The 17,014-nt window shown below is 37.4% G+C and overlaps 2 protein-coding genes across 6 annotated transcripts in view; one reads left to right on the top strand and one right to left on the bottom strand.

Moving 5' to 3' along the window:
• Positions 1–17,014, bottom strand: part of plppr5b (phospholipid phosphatase related 5b) — a 68,210-nt gene that overhangs the window by 47,456 nt on the left and 3,740 nt on the right. For 3 of the 4 annotated variants that reach the window (XM_035412967.1, XM_035412964.1, XM_035412968.1), the window contains exon 2: positions 11,479–11,560. In XM_035412967.1, the coding sequence (XP_035268858.1) occupies positions 11,479–11,541 (63 nt within the window). In that variant the 5' untranslated portion in view covers positions 11,542–11,560. Of the gene's footprint in view, positions 1–11,478; positions 11,561–12,203; positions 12,258–17,014 lie in introns of all 4 variants that reach the window. The other variant, XM_035412965.1, reaches the window with a different exon arrangement.
• Positions 15,593–17,014, top strand: part of LOC118225013 (phospholipid phosphatase-related protein type 4) — a 31,030-nt gene continuing 29,608 nt past the window's right edge. Inside the window, exon 1 of one of the 2 annotated variants that reach the window (XM_035412955.1) lies at positions 15,593–15,649. The gene's annotated coding sequence lies outside the window, so the exon portion shown is untranslated. The remainder of the gene's footprint in view (positions 15,650–17,014) is intronic. The other variant, XM_035412956.1, reaches the window with a different exon arrangement.

Genomic DNA, 17,014 nt, shown 5'->3' with positions numbered 1-17,014 from the left:
TCATCCCTTGCTACAACCAAGAATTAGTACAGAGTACTACATAAATCATGAACAAACTGTGCAGCGTATGAGAATACAGTTTGCTGGCTCATGGTATTAACTAAAATCTAAAGCAGCCTAACCTGCTTTGCATCTACAGCATCTTCCAATCCATAAACTATGTGTATGGGGCCAAGTTCATTACAGTAGGAACTGCTTAATTTCTGTATCTGCATATCATTAAGTTAATTCATAAAATGTTAACAGGTATAAAGAGGAAGTCAGCCATGGTATTTCCACTATTTCGGTAATTAATGTGCATGTATTTTTTGTGCAGTTCAACTGAAATATACACTACATGGCCAAAAGTATATGGACACCTGACATCTCATCCAAAATTATGGGCATTAATATGGAGTTTGTCCACCCTTTGCTGCTATGATAACCCCCAATCTTCTGGGAAGGCTATATAATAGATGTTGGAGCATTGCTGCAGGGATTTATTGCCATTCAGCCAGAGCGTTAGTGAGGTCGGGCACTGACTGGATGATTAGGATGATCCCAAAAGTGTTGGATGAAGTTGAGGTCAGGGCTCTGCGCAAGTCAGTCAAGTTCTTCCAGACCATTCTTGACAAAACCATTTCTAAATGGACCTTGCTGTGTGCCTGGGGGCATTGTCGTGCTGAAACAGGAAAGAGCCTTCCCCAGACTGTTGGGGAAGCACAGAATTGTCAAGAATGTAATTGTAGGCTGTAGCATTAAGATTTGCCTTCACTGGAACTAAGGTGCCTAGCCCAAACCATGAAAAACAGCCCCAGACCAAGGGATGTCCAGAAACTTTTGGTCATATATTTAGTTCATGTACTGCTCTAGCTTTGTAATTTTCAATCATATTGTTTAAAATGTTTATTTTCCGTGCAAACTATTATGACATTGCATACTTAATTTAATTCAGCTTAATTAATTTGTTTTCAAAAGCAAAGATGCTACCAGCAGATTTTTTTTTTTAACACCACAGATAGTGTTTTGAAACACCAGTCCATTAAATTGTTTATGGTGCCTGAGCTGATATCTCACAGTTCAGCTGAAGTGCCTGGCCTGAACGGCTTTACTTAATATCTGTTTTAATATTTAGATTTTGATCCATTTTTGATAGACAAAATAAAATGTGTCTTGCAATTACCAATTTGTGTTGTTTTGTTGAAATGTCTTGCAGTGTCTTATAAACATAAGTCCTGTACTAAGCACATAAAAAATGCTTACTGTACATTTTGCATAGCAACCTTCTTGCAAGCCCATAGCTACACACTGACCTAGATCACACTATAACAGAGTAAGGCTACACATATAAAAACAGATCACGGACAAAGATCTCAGTTCTAAGCATGGTGTTTTTGAAAAAACCTTACAAGAAAATATTCACCGAAGGCTAGAAGAAAGTAAATAAAAATGAAGTCACAAAGAACTGAAAAATGCAAAATAACATAAGAATATATTATGCAGAACCCCTTATAGGGACTGTACAACTAAAGTAATTGGTTTAATCACAGCATCTACATTGATGCTTGCTATTAAAAGGCAAAGCAACAACTAGAAACTTCAAAGTGCTGTGCTTCAAGCAGCGCAGGCTTATTTGTGTACCATGTTTCATCAGAAATTAATCTACTGGCTTCATCATTCCCCAAAATCTGAAGGGATCCGGTTAGCTTTTTTGAATGAAAATATTTTTGGCATCCTGAAAAAATCAGAAGGGCAATGATAGATGTTAAAATTTCCTCACAGCAAGATTGACAGGAAGGAGTCAGGAATGTCCTTGTTGTGATGTGGAATCAGGCATATTTTATATAGATAAAATACTATCCCTGTGGAGGTCAGAACAGCTGAGACACTGACCCACTTCAAGCGACGACTGAAGACTCACCTCTTCAGGCTGCACCTCACCCCATCCCACCCTACCTCCCTGCAAATGACTGTAAGCTTAGGGTTGTAACTAGGTAGCTGTTTTGTAGGTGACTTAGTTAATGCACCTGTCTTAACTACTGCTTGTATTTTTGCATAGACTCTCGTTTTGCATGTTCTCGTTTGTGTTAGTGTTAAACAGTTTAACCTTCAGGGTCCAAGTTGAACTATGCGGTTGTTCCCTGCACTTGGACCGGTACTTCTCTCTAGGGTTTTCGTCATACTTGTTCCTGGTTATGGTTATACACTTTGTTGTACGTCGCTCTGGATAAGAGCCAAATGCCTGTAATGTAATGTAATGTACTAGGTTAGCATCGTCTCTAGTCTGGCACAGGTTAGCTGATATTTGACACACCTGAACTGCTCCAATCTGTCATTTTCGACCACCAAAATACATGAAGGACATATCAATATTCCATCTTTGACAGTTTCAGGGCATGTACATTACAGTACGTTAAATAACATGTTGATGCAATCACATGTAACAAAATGTACAGCATGGCATGAATAATACAGAAGATGGGTCTAATTTAGAAATAAATAAATCATAAAAAACGCAAGGCTTAGGAAAGGATTAAATGTGTTTTTGCGGGGAACATGCATGTTTAACTAAACCTTGAAATATCCTTCAGGCCAATAATACACGCTTTCAGTCAATTAATTATATAATAAAAATGATCATGCTTAAACTAAAGCAGGAGTCATGTAACATGAAAAATAAGGCCAAATGCCTCTGTATAACAAGGTTATCTCCTTCCATGCAGGTCTGCTTCCTGGTGACTGATGAAAAGATAATTACAAACTAGATCAAGCTCATCAAGGCCCTCCCCGGGGGTCATTACAGTTTTAATTAATAAAACATGCAAATATGCTGAATAGCCGTAAGCATATTCCTCGTATGTTTATTTAAGCACTGTGTCCCATTATTTACTCAAGCTTTCTTTTGCGTGAACATAGATATGGTTTGCATGTACAATGCTGGGGAGCATTGCTTTAAACAGTGCTACAACTATGACGCATACAAGGATTAAGCAATATAAGTAGAATTTCTGAAACAATAGGCTACTTCAAGGAATATAATGAGTCTTCAAGATTAACATTATAGGCCCTGAAATATCAGAGTATCAGAGTAAAATATGTATCAGTCAGCCCATAATCTAAACTGAATGTGTTTAAATGGAACATTTATTTCACATTATGTTTTTACTCATTAAGTTCAAACTCAGAATATACATGCAATGAGCTCCATAATGTTTGGGACAAATACATTTTTTATTGATTTGACTCTGTACTGCAAAATTTTAGAATTGTAATCAAACACAATTAGTCAGGTGTGTTCAATTGTTTCTTAGTGTAGGTATAAGAGAGCTTTCAGTATCTAGTTTTGATTCTAGCCATGAATGTAAAGTGAAAGTCACGGAAGCCATTATGTGGCTCAGAAATAAGAAAAAACAGTCAGAGACATAGGCCAAGCCTTTTGCCAGCATTAGGCTAAATCAAATGTTTGGAACATCATTTAGAAAAAATAGAGCACTGGTGAGCTCTGAAATCACAAAGCCAAGGAAGACCACTACAGTTGATGAACAAAGAATTCTCACCATAATGACGAAAAACCCCCAAAAAGCTGTCCAACAGTTCTGAAACACTCTTCAGGAGGGAGGTGTCAGTGAGTACTGTGCACAGAAGACTTCACAAACAGAAATACAGAGGCTACACTGCAAGATGCAAACCACTAGTTTGCCGCAAAAACAGGATTACCAGGTTACAGTGTGCTAAGACGCACCTAAGAGTTATGGAAACACTTACAGAGTTCTGGAGAAAAGTTTGAGTGGATAAATGAGACCAGATTCAGTTTCATCAGAGTGATGGCAAAAGCAAAGTGTGGAGGCAGTGGGAACGGCCCAAAATCCAAAGCACCCCCCTCATCTGTGAAACATGTTTTTTTTTTTTTGTTTGTTTGTTTTGTTTTTTGGCCTGCCACAGATATTGGCTCATTTGTCTTCATTGATCATATAACTGCTGAGAGTAGCAACAGAATGAATTCTGAAGTGTACAGAAGCATTTTATCTGCTCTAGTTCCCCCAAAAGCCACATTACTTGCATTCACTGCAGAGATCTTCCTTACCTTGTCAGGTTCTTGAGCTCACCAGTGCTCTCTGTCTTCATATAGATGTTCCAAGCAGTTGATTTTAGTTAGACTAAGGTTTGCTCTATGTCTCTGATTGTTTTTTTCTTATTCCTTTGCCTCATAATGGCTTCCTTGACTTTCATTGGCCAAACTCTGGTCCTCATGTTGATATATATATATATATATATATATATATAAAACATGGAGTTCTATTATTTTTCATTATGCAAGCTTTCCTTACAGTGAGATAATCCTCACATAGAAAGCTGTCCTTTGCATTCTGTGGTTTGCTTAGTGCTAAGTTTCTGGCTGAGATGTGTACTGCTACTGTTCCATGAATGGATTCAAATGAAAGCATGTGTGCATTGTAGGAGCACATTTTGCACCCATTTCCTATATTGACAATAAGCTCCAGGTCCCCAATGAGTCCACTTCACTCTCAAATAACTGAACTTTTTTACTTCCTGGATACAGAAGAGAGGAAAATACTTTAAGTTAAGAGGCTCCCGTCATTAAAATGTCAATAATTGCATCCATGCAATTCATGTGTGTTCTTAATTTACACTTGTTACATGTTGCCCCATCCCAGCACTTTTTGGTAATTTGTATTTGTCCTAATACTGTAGCTTATTCTTCTGCCTAGTTGGCTTTGCAGAGGTTAGGTCAGAATAGTGTTCACTGTGTGAACTGTGTTCTTGGCTAGAAATAGCTGTACAAAATAAGTATTGTACCTTACTGAACCTGTGTTTAGCAGTTGTCTATGACCATGAAATGCACTTTTTGTACGTCGCTTTGGATAAAAGCGTCTGCCAAATAAATGTAATGTAATGTAATGTAATGTTAATGCACACAGTAAGAGAGACACTGTAGCTTTTCAAACAGCCCTTGATCTAAAAGTATGGTAAAGCACAGATACTGTTCTATCTTTTATTCTGAACACTCATACTTTTTTACAGATTCTTTTTGGGAACTTTCTGTAAGTCTTTAAATCATTGGAGTGCTGGAGACACTATTTAACCAACTTGTATTAAAACGGAAAAATATTACCTTAACATAATATGGACTTGAAATTAAGAACTAGAAAGGTATGTTTCTGTGATGATATGGATGACTTTGCATGTACCTCTTTGAAATGTTCTAGTTTGCTGCTACAGTGTCAGTCAGAAATGATTGCAGCAACTGCTAATTACAAATAACATTCTTTACCAGGGTGGAATAACTGACTAGCAAGAAGAATTTCTTTCCTGTAAAGATTTTATTAAATAAGCCTTTCTGAGAATGTAAATTAGCTGTCAAACAATAAAGATAAACATATTCACAGCTGGGATTTAAATAAAAAACAGGACATGTTCTGAGCTAATGGAATAATACAGCTATATACTGTATGGTTCATATCCCATACGTATCTTCTTTTGAAATGTAACTTGAAATGACAAATAGAATTTGTGACTTTCAGTGACAGTACTTGAAAAACTGCATATGACATATTATTGTTTGACAACTAGTTTTGGAAAGATTTCTATATTTCTTTGCTGACTCTCCAAGATAAATGGTCATGTAATAACTCAAATTATTTATATATCTTCATGATCAAACATGTTAAATAGTGATAGTGTTCACCAACATCAGTATATTGGTCTTTCATGCTCTTATGAATGACTATTTTTTAAATGTTTTCTTCATTTAATCTGATTTACATTCTGTTTTTAGTGTCTGAAAAGGGTCTACTTTCCGACAAAGTTCACAGCTTATAACAGTAAAATTATTTTTATTGCATAGTGTCTATTGGTTGAGAAAAATGTGGGATCTTTAGATCTTTCAAGCCTAAACAATTATTTCTTGTACTGGATTCTGCAAAACTTCCCATGTTATAATCAATTGTTTATTTATTTTTTAATATTACTGTCTGAACACAGTGTACTATGTTGTGATTTCCAGATATATTTTGTCCAAACAAACGTAAAGTGGAAGCCACAGTTTGACAGACATTGCTCTATAAATGCATATTAAGTGAGAAGTATATTTTAACAGAGGTTTAACAGCCATTCATACGTCAATTGTATCACACAAGGCTTTACTTATAGTTCATCTGAGTGAAACTATCTTGGGAAATTGGAATCACATCAAACCAGGCTTCAGGAATCACTTTTAGTTTGAAGTTTGTTTTGCTTTCTGTTTTGTTTTGCTTCACATTTTATAGTCTCATCTTGTTCATTCATTTTACACAAACATTTTTCAAAACAGACTTGATTCATATATGTTATGAGGGGGTGGTTCAGGCAAAAATATAAGGCTTTTTCCTTACATTACTGATTTCAGTGTAAGTGAAGTATACTATTTTATACTTTAGCTTACCTGAAGGATTGGTTGATATAACTGCACTTCAATTATACTGTAGTATACTATTTGCAAATCGGCTCTTCTTTTTAAATAAACATTTTTTATACTGAATTATTTTAAATGAAAGATAGTTGTGAGTGCAGAAGAAAACACATAGCAAGGTCCTCAGTCATCTCAACAGAGAAAAGAAGGCCCTCCCAAGGCACAACAGCAGTTAGCCTCAAGCTCCAATGCCACAAAGGAAAAAGAATTTTAAAACGGCGTCATCTAGTGGAGCTGACAAGTCAGACGTTATGCTGCTCTGTGTTTTAGGAATAACAAGCACAATGAATTAGTCACAGAGCCTGAAATAAAACTGGAAACTGTATGTAGGATATGAATAAAAGCATTCCATTAAATGCTGGGAATTGTGAATGTGTAGTTTGAATTATGCATGAATTTTAATGGCAAAGCATTCCTTGGGGCCCCACCCAAATAATTTATTAACTGCCACACATATCCACCCACCAAAAAGTTAATCCCCTTGACTAAAAAAAGTTGTGCTGGACAAATAAGCTGAATAGAAGCAGACTGTTCATCAAACAAATAGCATATGAAGTTGAACACATCTTAGGTTTTTAAGATTAGTATTAACTTTAATTTGGAGGAATATAATTCAGTAGTGCCAAGTTAACACCACAAAGATTACTGTCAGTCTGTGCACACTAAGCATATCTGTGGATTACAAATATTTACGAGCTAATATCCTGCTTGCACACATTTTAAGCACATCTCATTCCAAGAGGCCTGTCACCCAAATTTGTGAATACCAGTCACCAGGGAGCGATGACCATGCATTATATTATACTGTAAGATATTGTGGCTAAAACTAGCCTAGTTATGGATGTGGCGCATAAAAATGTTTCACATTTTTATCAGCTTATTTACTGTCTACACATATAACACAGCAATACAATAATTCAGTGTATCAAATTATTCAGACAGTGAATAAATGAAGTCATTTAAATCAAAACAAGAATTGTAGCTCTTAATTTTTTACTTATTGAAGAACAGCAAAATCTTACATAGGCAAACATAAGTTAATGAAGGTTCGAAATGTGTTATTTTCACCTTGCAAAAATATATAAATCTGTATATGCTGTAAATAGTAGCATACTGTACCTTTTCAGTTTTTTTGTTTTTTTTTTTGTATCTTTTCAAATTTCAAAATGTAGGGCTCTGTGAGAGGTTTACAGCCTGAGTTCTGGAGTGGCGCAGAGCCTCAGGCCCTGCATTGTCTCAGCAATTCCCTGAGACACATTCGCACTTGTTGACTCTCAACCTCAACCTGCAAACCTGACCATTAAGTATCATTCCGAACGGGCTGATGTGATGCAGACGAATAGGATTCGCTCCAGCCCCACACCTCCTGGGCCACATGCAGCAGCGCATTGTGCACTTTGAAGTGCATTAGTAGCACAGTGGGCTCATGACTGAATGCTGTGGGACCAGCCTAGGCACCGCGGTGTCTTTGACAGAAGGAAAGAACATCTTGTGTGCTTTGAGGGAGCCCTGAAGTCCATGGCAGCCTCATTCTTCACACGGCCGAGGCTGAGAGTAACCTCGCCAATTTCTCCCAGTCACTTTCTCAGAGACCCAAAGCCTTGTTTTCTGTGCGGGATCCTGTGCAACCCCCCGCTGCCTATCTCATCCAAAAATAACTGCACAATCTCTATGCAGCACCAAAGCCTATACTGACAGTTGGCTCTTCGACATGTCACTCAAATTGATAACAACATATAATTTCAGACACTTGCGTATTCTGTCATTCATTTCTGTTTGTCTGAATAGAAATGTAATGCAGAACTCTTCCTGTCATTATTTAAAAGCAAGCAAAGGACTGAAACATAAGCTGTGCCCTCATATTCTGTGGCCTGATCAACATAGACTAACTTTGTCAGTTCTAGGGCATTTTTCTTTTGTGCAGGGCAGATCAAACTGGTGCATTCTGTGTTTAGCAATCTCTTTTCCCCTCTGGAGACATGCTAAACTCACAACTCCAAGCCATTCAAAACAACAGTAGACACAAGCAGAGATGACACTCCTGTCACTGACACAGCACATCCATTCTGATGATGAAGTATATTCCACTCCACCCTGTGTTAAAATATGTTTTCAATTGCAAGTGCTTAATTTGTTAAGGCGCTCATAGTCTGGGCTACATCATTAGCAAACTACATGCTTGATATAACAGCAGGACACAAGAATGTTTCATATCCCAAGGGTTACAGTAGGTTTAATCCTCAAAAGGTTCCTTGGCTAACTCAACATTGCTACCAGTTGTAGTGCTGACCATGATCCAATATGTAACAAGGCATGACTGCTTTTACTGTATAAGTTTTAGTGTAGTACTTAAAGTACTATAAATAAAGGAATGGTGGCTATACCAGAAAGAGAGAGTGTGAAGCAATATTAATTGGACTAAACGTAATATAGGTAACAAACTTTCCGTGTGAGTACCATGTCATAGCAAGCATTGATTATCTGATGGCTGGATAATTTTCTTCAGAGAATCGTAAAAGTCGCTCTTTCAGAAGCCTAAAATGTAAACATGAATTTCTAACCAGCGATTCTCTCAAAGCAGTAAAACCGAATAAAAAACTCAATCAAAAGAAAAAACGGATTTTAAAACTCACATGCGTGGAGTTTTATGGAAAGACAGCAGTATATAGCATGTGTGGCGTTTAAGTAGCCAGCCATTTAGCTAATGCACAGTCACCACCAGTGTTGGTATTGAACTATTCTTCTGCATAACTCTCAAGTGCTCTACTTTTGCATCGATACCATATATAACTGTAAAATTCAGTTGGTTGTTTTGTTGTTTGGCAACCACTCTTTTAATTGTAAGCCAATATTCCAAGTTGTTTGCCGCATGTTAATAGTGCTTGTTAATCAATATGTGGTAAGCTTTAGAGTTCTCGCCTTGTGATTTAGTCAGGCTTGCTAAAACGTATATGAAAATCTCATATCTGTTTAGAATAAGAAAATCAAGAACAAGAAGTAAAAGACATTCTGGTGCTGTTAATCATTTATACTCTCACTACCAGCCACTACAGTATAACAGCATTTCTGCTGTACCAACTGGGAACCCAGTCATGTGAGATTAGACTACACTAGCTGATACCAGAAGATAAATGACCCATCAGACAATGCAAGGTGCTCTCCTTAAGAATATGCTGCTCGAGTATCCTTATTTGATGCAGAAACTTTGAATAAAACCAATCACTACATGTGACTTTGAGATTGGCAATCGAGCTATAACTTGCCGAACTACTGTCTGCCAAGCACATAGCCCAGGTTTGTTAGCATCCTGTTATGCTCGTTCTGTACATGTGTCAGCAGAGTTCAATCATGTGTTTTGAAGCAGAAGGCTTTTTTGGCTGGACCGCAACAGCGGGGCCAGCCCTATAAACGTGAATGTCTGTGACTGAGTGACTGAGTGAGTGATGAAGTTACACCACGCATGTCTGTGACTGAGTGACTGACTGATGAAGTTACACCATTGGTCGGCCGGTTCGGTTCAGCCATGTACTAGGTTGTGACCTGGTCTTTTTTCAATTCACTTGGCTGCATCTTGTTTGCTGAGAGTCCTCAGTGACAGAAAAAACATGTCACAGCCATTACGGTGTAGCTAATTAATTCCTCTCTTTTAGCAGAAGCAAATTATGACCCTCCTGCATTGTGTTTTTGTGATGGTGGAGTCATAATTACCAGTCTTTTTTCTGACATGGTTACTGGCATTATTCACTATGACAGCCCCAGGCATCCAGGATGATTTTGGCCTTTGAAACACTCTCTCAAGTGTGAAAAACAACACAACAAGCTCATATTCTGTGCATTCACTTCAGATTTGTGCTATTGAGGGTAGCTGTGATTACTTCCCAGTCCTGAACTACTAATGGTTAGACTGAAACAATATCATACAACATGAATATCTTGGCTGTGGTTTACCTTGATTCATTTACATTTTATAAATAAATAGTGTCCTTAATTCTGTCCATTGGGTTAAGAGGAGGTATATTTATCACTGAAATTCAGTAACTAATGACCTTCATAAAAAAAAATCCACACTCAACCATTTTTATTTGAAATTATGCGAAATATATTCAAACCTTTCAGCATATTGTCTACATCAGTGAAAATATACTATATCTATTTTATATCTTATATACTCCCCAGCATCACCACAGGTGTACAAGCAAACTGAGAGGAGCCACCAATATCATATCCTCATATCTGATCCTCTAATATCATAAAAGATGCCCCGATTGGTAATTCCTTTCAATTTTGAAGGAAAATATGCAGAGATTTTTTGGGATATTTATCACCATAATCTGACTATGTTCTCTGGCCCTTTGCCTTCCAGTCACTGTAAATTTCCAATATACTATTATTCCAACTATATTCCAATATGAGCTCCTTGTAGAACATGAGGAATTATTCTATGGGAGCCATTATCCAATGCATGAAATAATGGATTGAATTCCATTGAAAACCTGTGGGGAGAGCTCAAGAGGAGATTCTACAAGTAGAGACCAATGACTCTAAAGGATCTGGAGAGATTTTGTATGGAGGAATGGCCTCCGATCCCATCATATGTGTTCCTCTACATCCACCTCACCAATCATTATATGAGAAAAAAACTCAGTGTTGTTATCTTGGCAAAGGGAGAGTGCACAAAGAGTTAAATGCAGTGGGGGCAATAATTGTGACACATCTTTTCCAGAATAAAAATTATTTTGTGTTAAAGTTTTTTTTCCCCTCTGAGCAGTCTTATCACAATAAAACTGTAGAATTTTTTCACATTCCTAAGCACTGAAAGCATTTGATAAACAATAAAGTGGATGTTATCAAGCATCTTTTGCTCACGTTAATTGAGGGTGCAGATAATTCTGGAGGGCACTGTATTTTAAATAATTTATATGTACATTTATACAACATTCATGTAAAACAGCTTTCTCAAAGGGTATGACAGATATTCAGTTTAGCCTCTACAGTAGCCACTGTGGCACACTGTCCAAGCCAAATCTTACCTCAATGAGAACAAAACTGTAGATGATCCATCGACTTCTGTGCAGGTGCCTTTCTGAGGGCATTTTCCTTTATTGCTTATATCTGCACAGAGTGTAGAAGGAAAGGTATATTTAGAGATTTACCATACAAAAACTTTTCACATAAAATTACATGAAAAATGTCATTTTACTTTTCATTATTCATTTTGTTACTGTTAATATAAATTCTAAATGATCTATAATCAAACTATTTGCATCATTAGCATCAGCATTAAAATTTAAAAATGAATTTTGCCTGTGCAATGTAAAATGCTTCTATTCAAACTATTAGAAAAATAAACATTCACTTTGCTCTTTCTTTTCCCAAATCAAATTAGAGCGTTACTTTCAAAAGTCTTAGGGTTTTAAAAAAAAAGAGTGTGCATTTACTGAAAAACCATTTGCTACAATTAAAACGCAATTCATTTCCTTCTGACCAGCAGGTGGGTGACAGTAACTATTAATATTTTCCTAAATGGGCACCCAAATTATGCACTCAAACAATGACTTAATAGTGATGTAGCACTGTACTGACAACCTTCCAGTGTTTGAACACAGCACCACATTTGTAAGTGTTTATTTTTTTTTACTATTGCTGATAATTATTCCTGAGAGATAAGGTGCATTGAACCATCTTACTGTAAAGGTAAGCAGACATAATGTTTAGAATACAGTAAAGGGAATTGGATGGGTGAATCTCTGCTTACATGTAACCACTAGGTGGACCCCGCAACCACTTTTGGGCATCTATTTTCCATTATCTGCAGAAAGAAAATTCAGGGGCCTGAAAAGTACTACTTTGACAAAATTTGTTCATTGCAATTACTTCCTATTAAATTTGTTTTGGGAAATGCCAAAGAAATCTCTCTTTCACTGAAGAAAACAGCATTCTATCCTGAACATGTATGTCTCCACTGCATTGCAATTCTATGGACCACCACTGGATGGCACTTGAGATGACAAAACTTAAGCCCAAGTGTCCATCCTCACTAAAAATAAGGCACGTTCACCTCAATCTAAAGTGTAGATTAAATCAATTACTACAGATACAACTGAATTAAGTTCAAGATGTTCCTATGAATGTAATGCTGCTTGCATTATTTCACTGACATGTTCATGTATAGGGAAGAAATATGACATCACTGTTTCCTAAGAGATAAGGAATTTAATGGATGACTTGTTTATTTCTGGGTCAAGGATAGAAGTTTAATTTCAGGGGAATCTTGGACAACCAGGACATCATTTATCTTGTATTTCTATTTTTGGAAAGTCATCATATGTTACTAAAGTCTGAGCAAAGAATATCAATATAAGCCACTGTTAATCTTATTTAACAAAAATATAGTATTTAAGAGTAACACATTGCAGTTATGTAAGACAGTACATGAGGTACTGTACAGCCTATGAGCATTACACAAGTTAAATGAAATACACGTATAGTAACAGTGATCCCATGTAACGTACAACTAACTCAAAATAGCACACTAAGGTATTGTGAAATAATTCAAAGATGGAATATAATGGTCTCAATGAATGTACATTTCAAAACTGCAACAGGTATAATGAATAATGTAACTAGAAAATACACCTCAAGGGCAATTTCACTTTCTAGGATTGTCTAATGACAGGTTCCTTAAGACCCTAATTGAAGTTAAAATCACTCTATGGATAATTAAATGGTAATGTGCATGTAATTGTTTGGGCTTTTACATCAACTTAAATCATATTATCTAAAAGCACAGGAAAATTAGGGAGCCTGATCCACCACTGTATAGTACCAACAGTACCTGGGGGATGCACAACAGTCATTGTCCCTCACTCTGTTCCATGAGCTACACCTTAGGGGCAAGGATTGTGTCATTGACATGGGTGAGGATTATGTGCCCAGACTGAAAATCAGACCTGACTGGGCATTTAGCCAGAAAGCCTGGGTAATTCATACCCATTGCAGTAAGTGTCAGGGGAATTTAATGAAATTGGAAAGTCGGGACCTCTGCTTAGCGTGCCATCTGAAAGCTGACATCACTGCCCCATCATTGCACATCAAAGCACCACTTTCTAGTGCTGTACCTTGCTCAGGGGGCAGAAGCCACCACTGGCCTATCAGTACCACATCCAGCAGCAACCTCGTTACCATGGTCTACAACACAGCTGTGCTGAGCTTCATAATATTCTCCTAATATAAATCATGCAACTCAGTCTCAAATACACAATGCCAAATACAATCATGTGGTATATATATATATATATATATATGTGTGAATTTGCTGTAAATGAAATGGACATTAGTGGTCAGAGCAGAAAGCTTTTAAGAGAAGAAAGCTTTTAATACAACCACCTGAAACAGATTGAAAATACAATAATATTGTTTTACAAACAGGACACAGGATCAGCTTTATCAGTTAAATTCCAGTTTGACTCTTATAATCCATCCACTTATAATAATGTTGATGATATTATATATGGTTGCATTTTGCATCCGAAAAAAATATATAATGCTATTTAAACAAAAACTTGCACTTATTATAAAATCTTTTACCAGTTACTTACAAAACATATCCAAAAACTTGAATGGTATGTCCCTGGGAGGGCAATGTAGCATAATGGCAAGGGAACTGGGGTTGCACATAAGGTTGAGGGTTAGATTCTCATGTGGGGCGCTGTATCAAATTCTGATCATGGCACTGTTGACAGTGGCAGACACTCCACAGGGCAGTACAGTCGGCCATAACACTGTCCAGGACAGGAGGGCTTAAATCACTGGGTTAGTCCTCATCCTATCATGTAACAGGCACCTGAAGCCAGCTTACAGCAGATACATTTGAAGAGTACTCCTCAGATAATCAGCTGGTGGACAGGAGAGTTAGAGTAAAAATGACCAGCAGTTAATAGCATGTTCTTCAGTGCAGAGCACATGCTTGTCCCTGCTCTCTTGAATTAAGGGAGGTGGTTGTACTATAAGCTGGGCTAACAAGTACAACTGGCCCCTTCAAATACACATGAAAATGCACACTGGTGTTTTTTTGACCAAGCCTGGTGTTTTATGGTATGAGGTGGAACAGACAGATGTTTAGGACACGGTAGTGCCTTCAGCTGGAATTTACTTTTGCTAAAGAGAGGGTGGTCACCATGAGAGGCTAATGGACATGGGGGTCAGCACCATCATTCGCCATGATGGACACTTTAAATATTTACTACTGTATGTGATGAACATGTTTCTTATATTTGTAAAATGTTTTTAGGGTTTTGAATAAATAAGTACGAACATTAGAGGTTTTTGTCTGGATACTGATGACTATGCGTGGACATGTTGTCAGCCCCTTGTTTTAAGACCTACCAAAGCCTGGCACAAATCTCAGAAACCACTGGGCACAACCATTTATTCACAAACCAGTCCTGTACCAACAAGCAGCCAGATACATCCACAACACTCTCATTGCGCCCCTTTTCGGCCACCTGCACATTAATAGCCTTAATTGGCGCACATGAACTTGTTATGCAATTAGATTCACCAATTAACTCACATACATGCAATCAGTTACATCACTGGCACTGGGGTGTTCTGTTATGCATACTTGTATTCTAGTTATGATGCTTCACAAACAGAGTCACCATATTGTTCGCCAAATATGCATTCCAAACAGCAAGTATGCAAACATAAAGAACATTACTATAATGGATGTGGATTTCCATACTTCACATGAACCAGAATTTTAAGTATGTACTGACGCACACTTGTATGCACTCATTGTTCCCAGAGATCATTGCGCTAAATTATCATTTACCATAGTGATAATCAGTGAAACCATAGAGGAATTTGTTTTTAGCTTATGGAACCGTTATGGAAGTACCTAATTGATAGCCAGTTAGGAATCATAATTACTGTTTTATTTTGGTTTTCTGATATATGTCATGAAAATATTCAATATTGATTTTATGTGCTAGAGGAAATAGCTGCAATAATATACCCATAGATTAGAGTGGCATTCGGTCCACCAGAGAGGCGGATTGGTCTCGGTTGCGCCAGCTGGTGGAGAGCACACGCACCTGGGCTGCGTTAGCTAATCAGCCCAGGTGCTTAAAGGTGTGCTGCTTGCCACAGTTCGGGGCTGAGACCGGGAGCTCATACTGAGAGCAAGTGTCTTTATTTGAGGTGAGTTTAATTTCAGTTTTGTTTCTTTAAAAAATTTTATTATTTTTTTAAAAACAGGGAAAAGCAAACCACTGCTGAAAAGTGAGAGGTAAAAATCTGGCCAGCTACGAGCGAGAAACTGGAAAATTTGCCACTCGGTTTTGTTTTCTTTTGTCTTTGTTATTTTAGTTTGTTTTAGTTCATTGTTTTTGCCTGGAACCCATGAGGGGGAAGGGTGAAGATGGCATTTATTTTATTTCATGTTGGTGTGGGTGCGCTCTCTCTCTCTCCATGAGGCAACAAACGGTGTTCCCTGGCACTGCTGCATCTCCCTCCCAGGGGTGTCACATTGGTGTGTGACAGTTAGATATACATTGCTAGTGATGATAGCTTGCTAACAGCATTGTGTGCACAACTTCATCCACTGTATTTAGACAGTTAATTCTAATTAGCCAGTTTTCACTTGATGGAAGACGATTGAGTATGGATGTACACAGAATGCAAGTACGAATTACTGAACAACAGTCAGTTTTCTCTGATAGGGTTGTAAATCACACAAAATCCAAGGTCCTCTGGAATACAGGTTTCAGACTTCAGTCCTGGGGAGCTGCAGTTTCCGCTGGTTTTTTGTTTCATTACCATTGGTTCATTGATGTTCATGATTGGCAGTCCACACATGTTTCTAAGACCTTAACTGGCAGATGATTGCAGGCACTGACACTGCAGCCCTCCAAGACATGACTTTGACACCCTGGCTCAAGATAGCCACACTTAACATTCATTAAAATGAAAATACTTAATAATAATCCAAGGTGTTCTCCAGCCAAATTTTCTCATGTCAAGATGTACACAAGAGAGAAGTCATGCAATCAGTGCCACACCGAAAGTCATTTAAAGTAAGAAGGAAGCAAAGGCATTTGGCATGAGGTATTTTGAAAAGTTGCTTGTTTTAAATAAGGCAAACCTTGGTAAACACATTATAGGCATACTCAGGCATGTAGTTAAAAGAATGAGTGATTTAAGCATTATTAAACCTGGCAGCTACTAATTTTCTTTCAATATGAAGATGATCATTACGGGCCTGTGTTAAAGCTGCTTTCTCCCCCGTCTGTCTGCCTCAGATAGTAGGCATCAGGCATTCATTTTTGCAGCTGCAGTTATTCGATGCACAGTGCAAATGGTAATGGAAAATGCTAAAGATATTTTCAGGGTGAGTACCTTCATGACAAAATAGAGACAGATGAAAAGGAACATTCAAAGGCTGAAATAAAGTAAAAGAAAAACCACAAACTCATCTTTTGCAGATTATTTTTTAAATGTTCAAGTACTGCTATGGAAGTTAAATTTAAATGGTGTAGTATAAGGAAATGAAGGGGATTCTACTGA

Source organism: Anguilla anguilla, chromosome 4, assembly GCF_013347855.1.
Source record: "Anguilla anguilla isolate fAngAng1 chromosome 4, fAngAng1.pri, whole genome shotgun sequence".
In the NCBI taxonomy this organism is placed as follows: Eukaryota; Metazoa; Chordata; class Actinopteri; order Anguilliformes; family Anguillidae; genus Anguilla; species Anguilla anguilla.
This window is presented reverse-complemented; position numbering and strand designations above follow the sequence as displayed.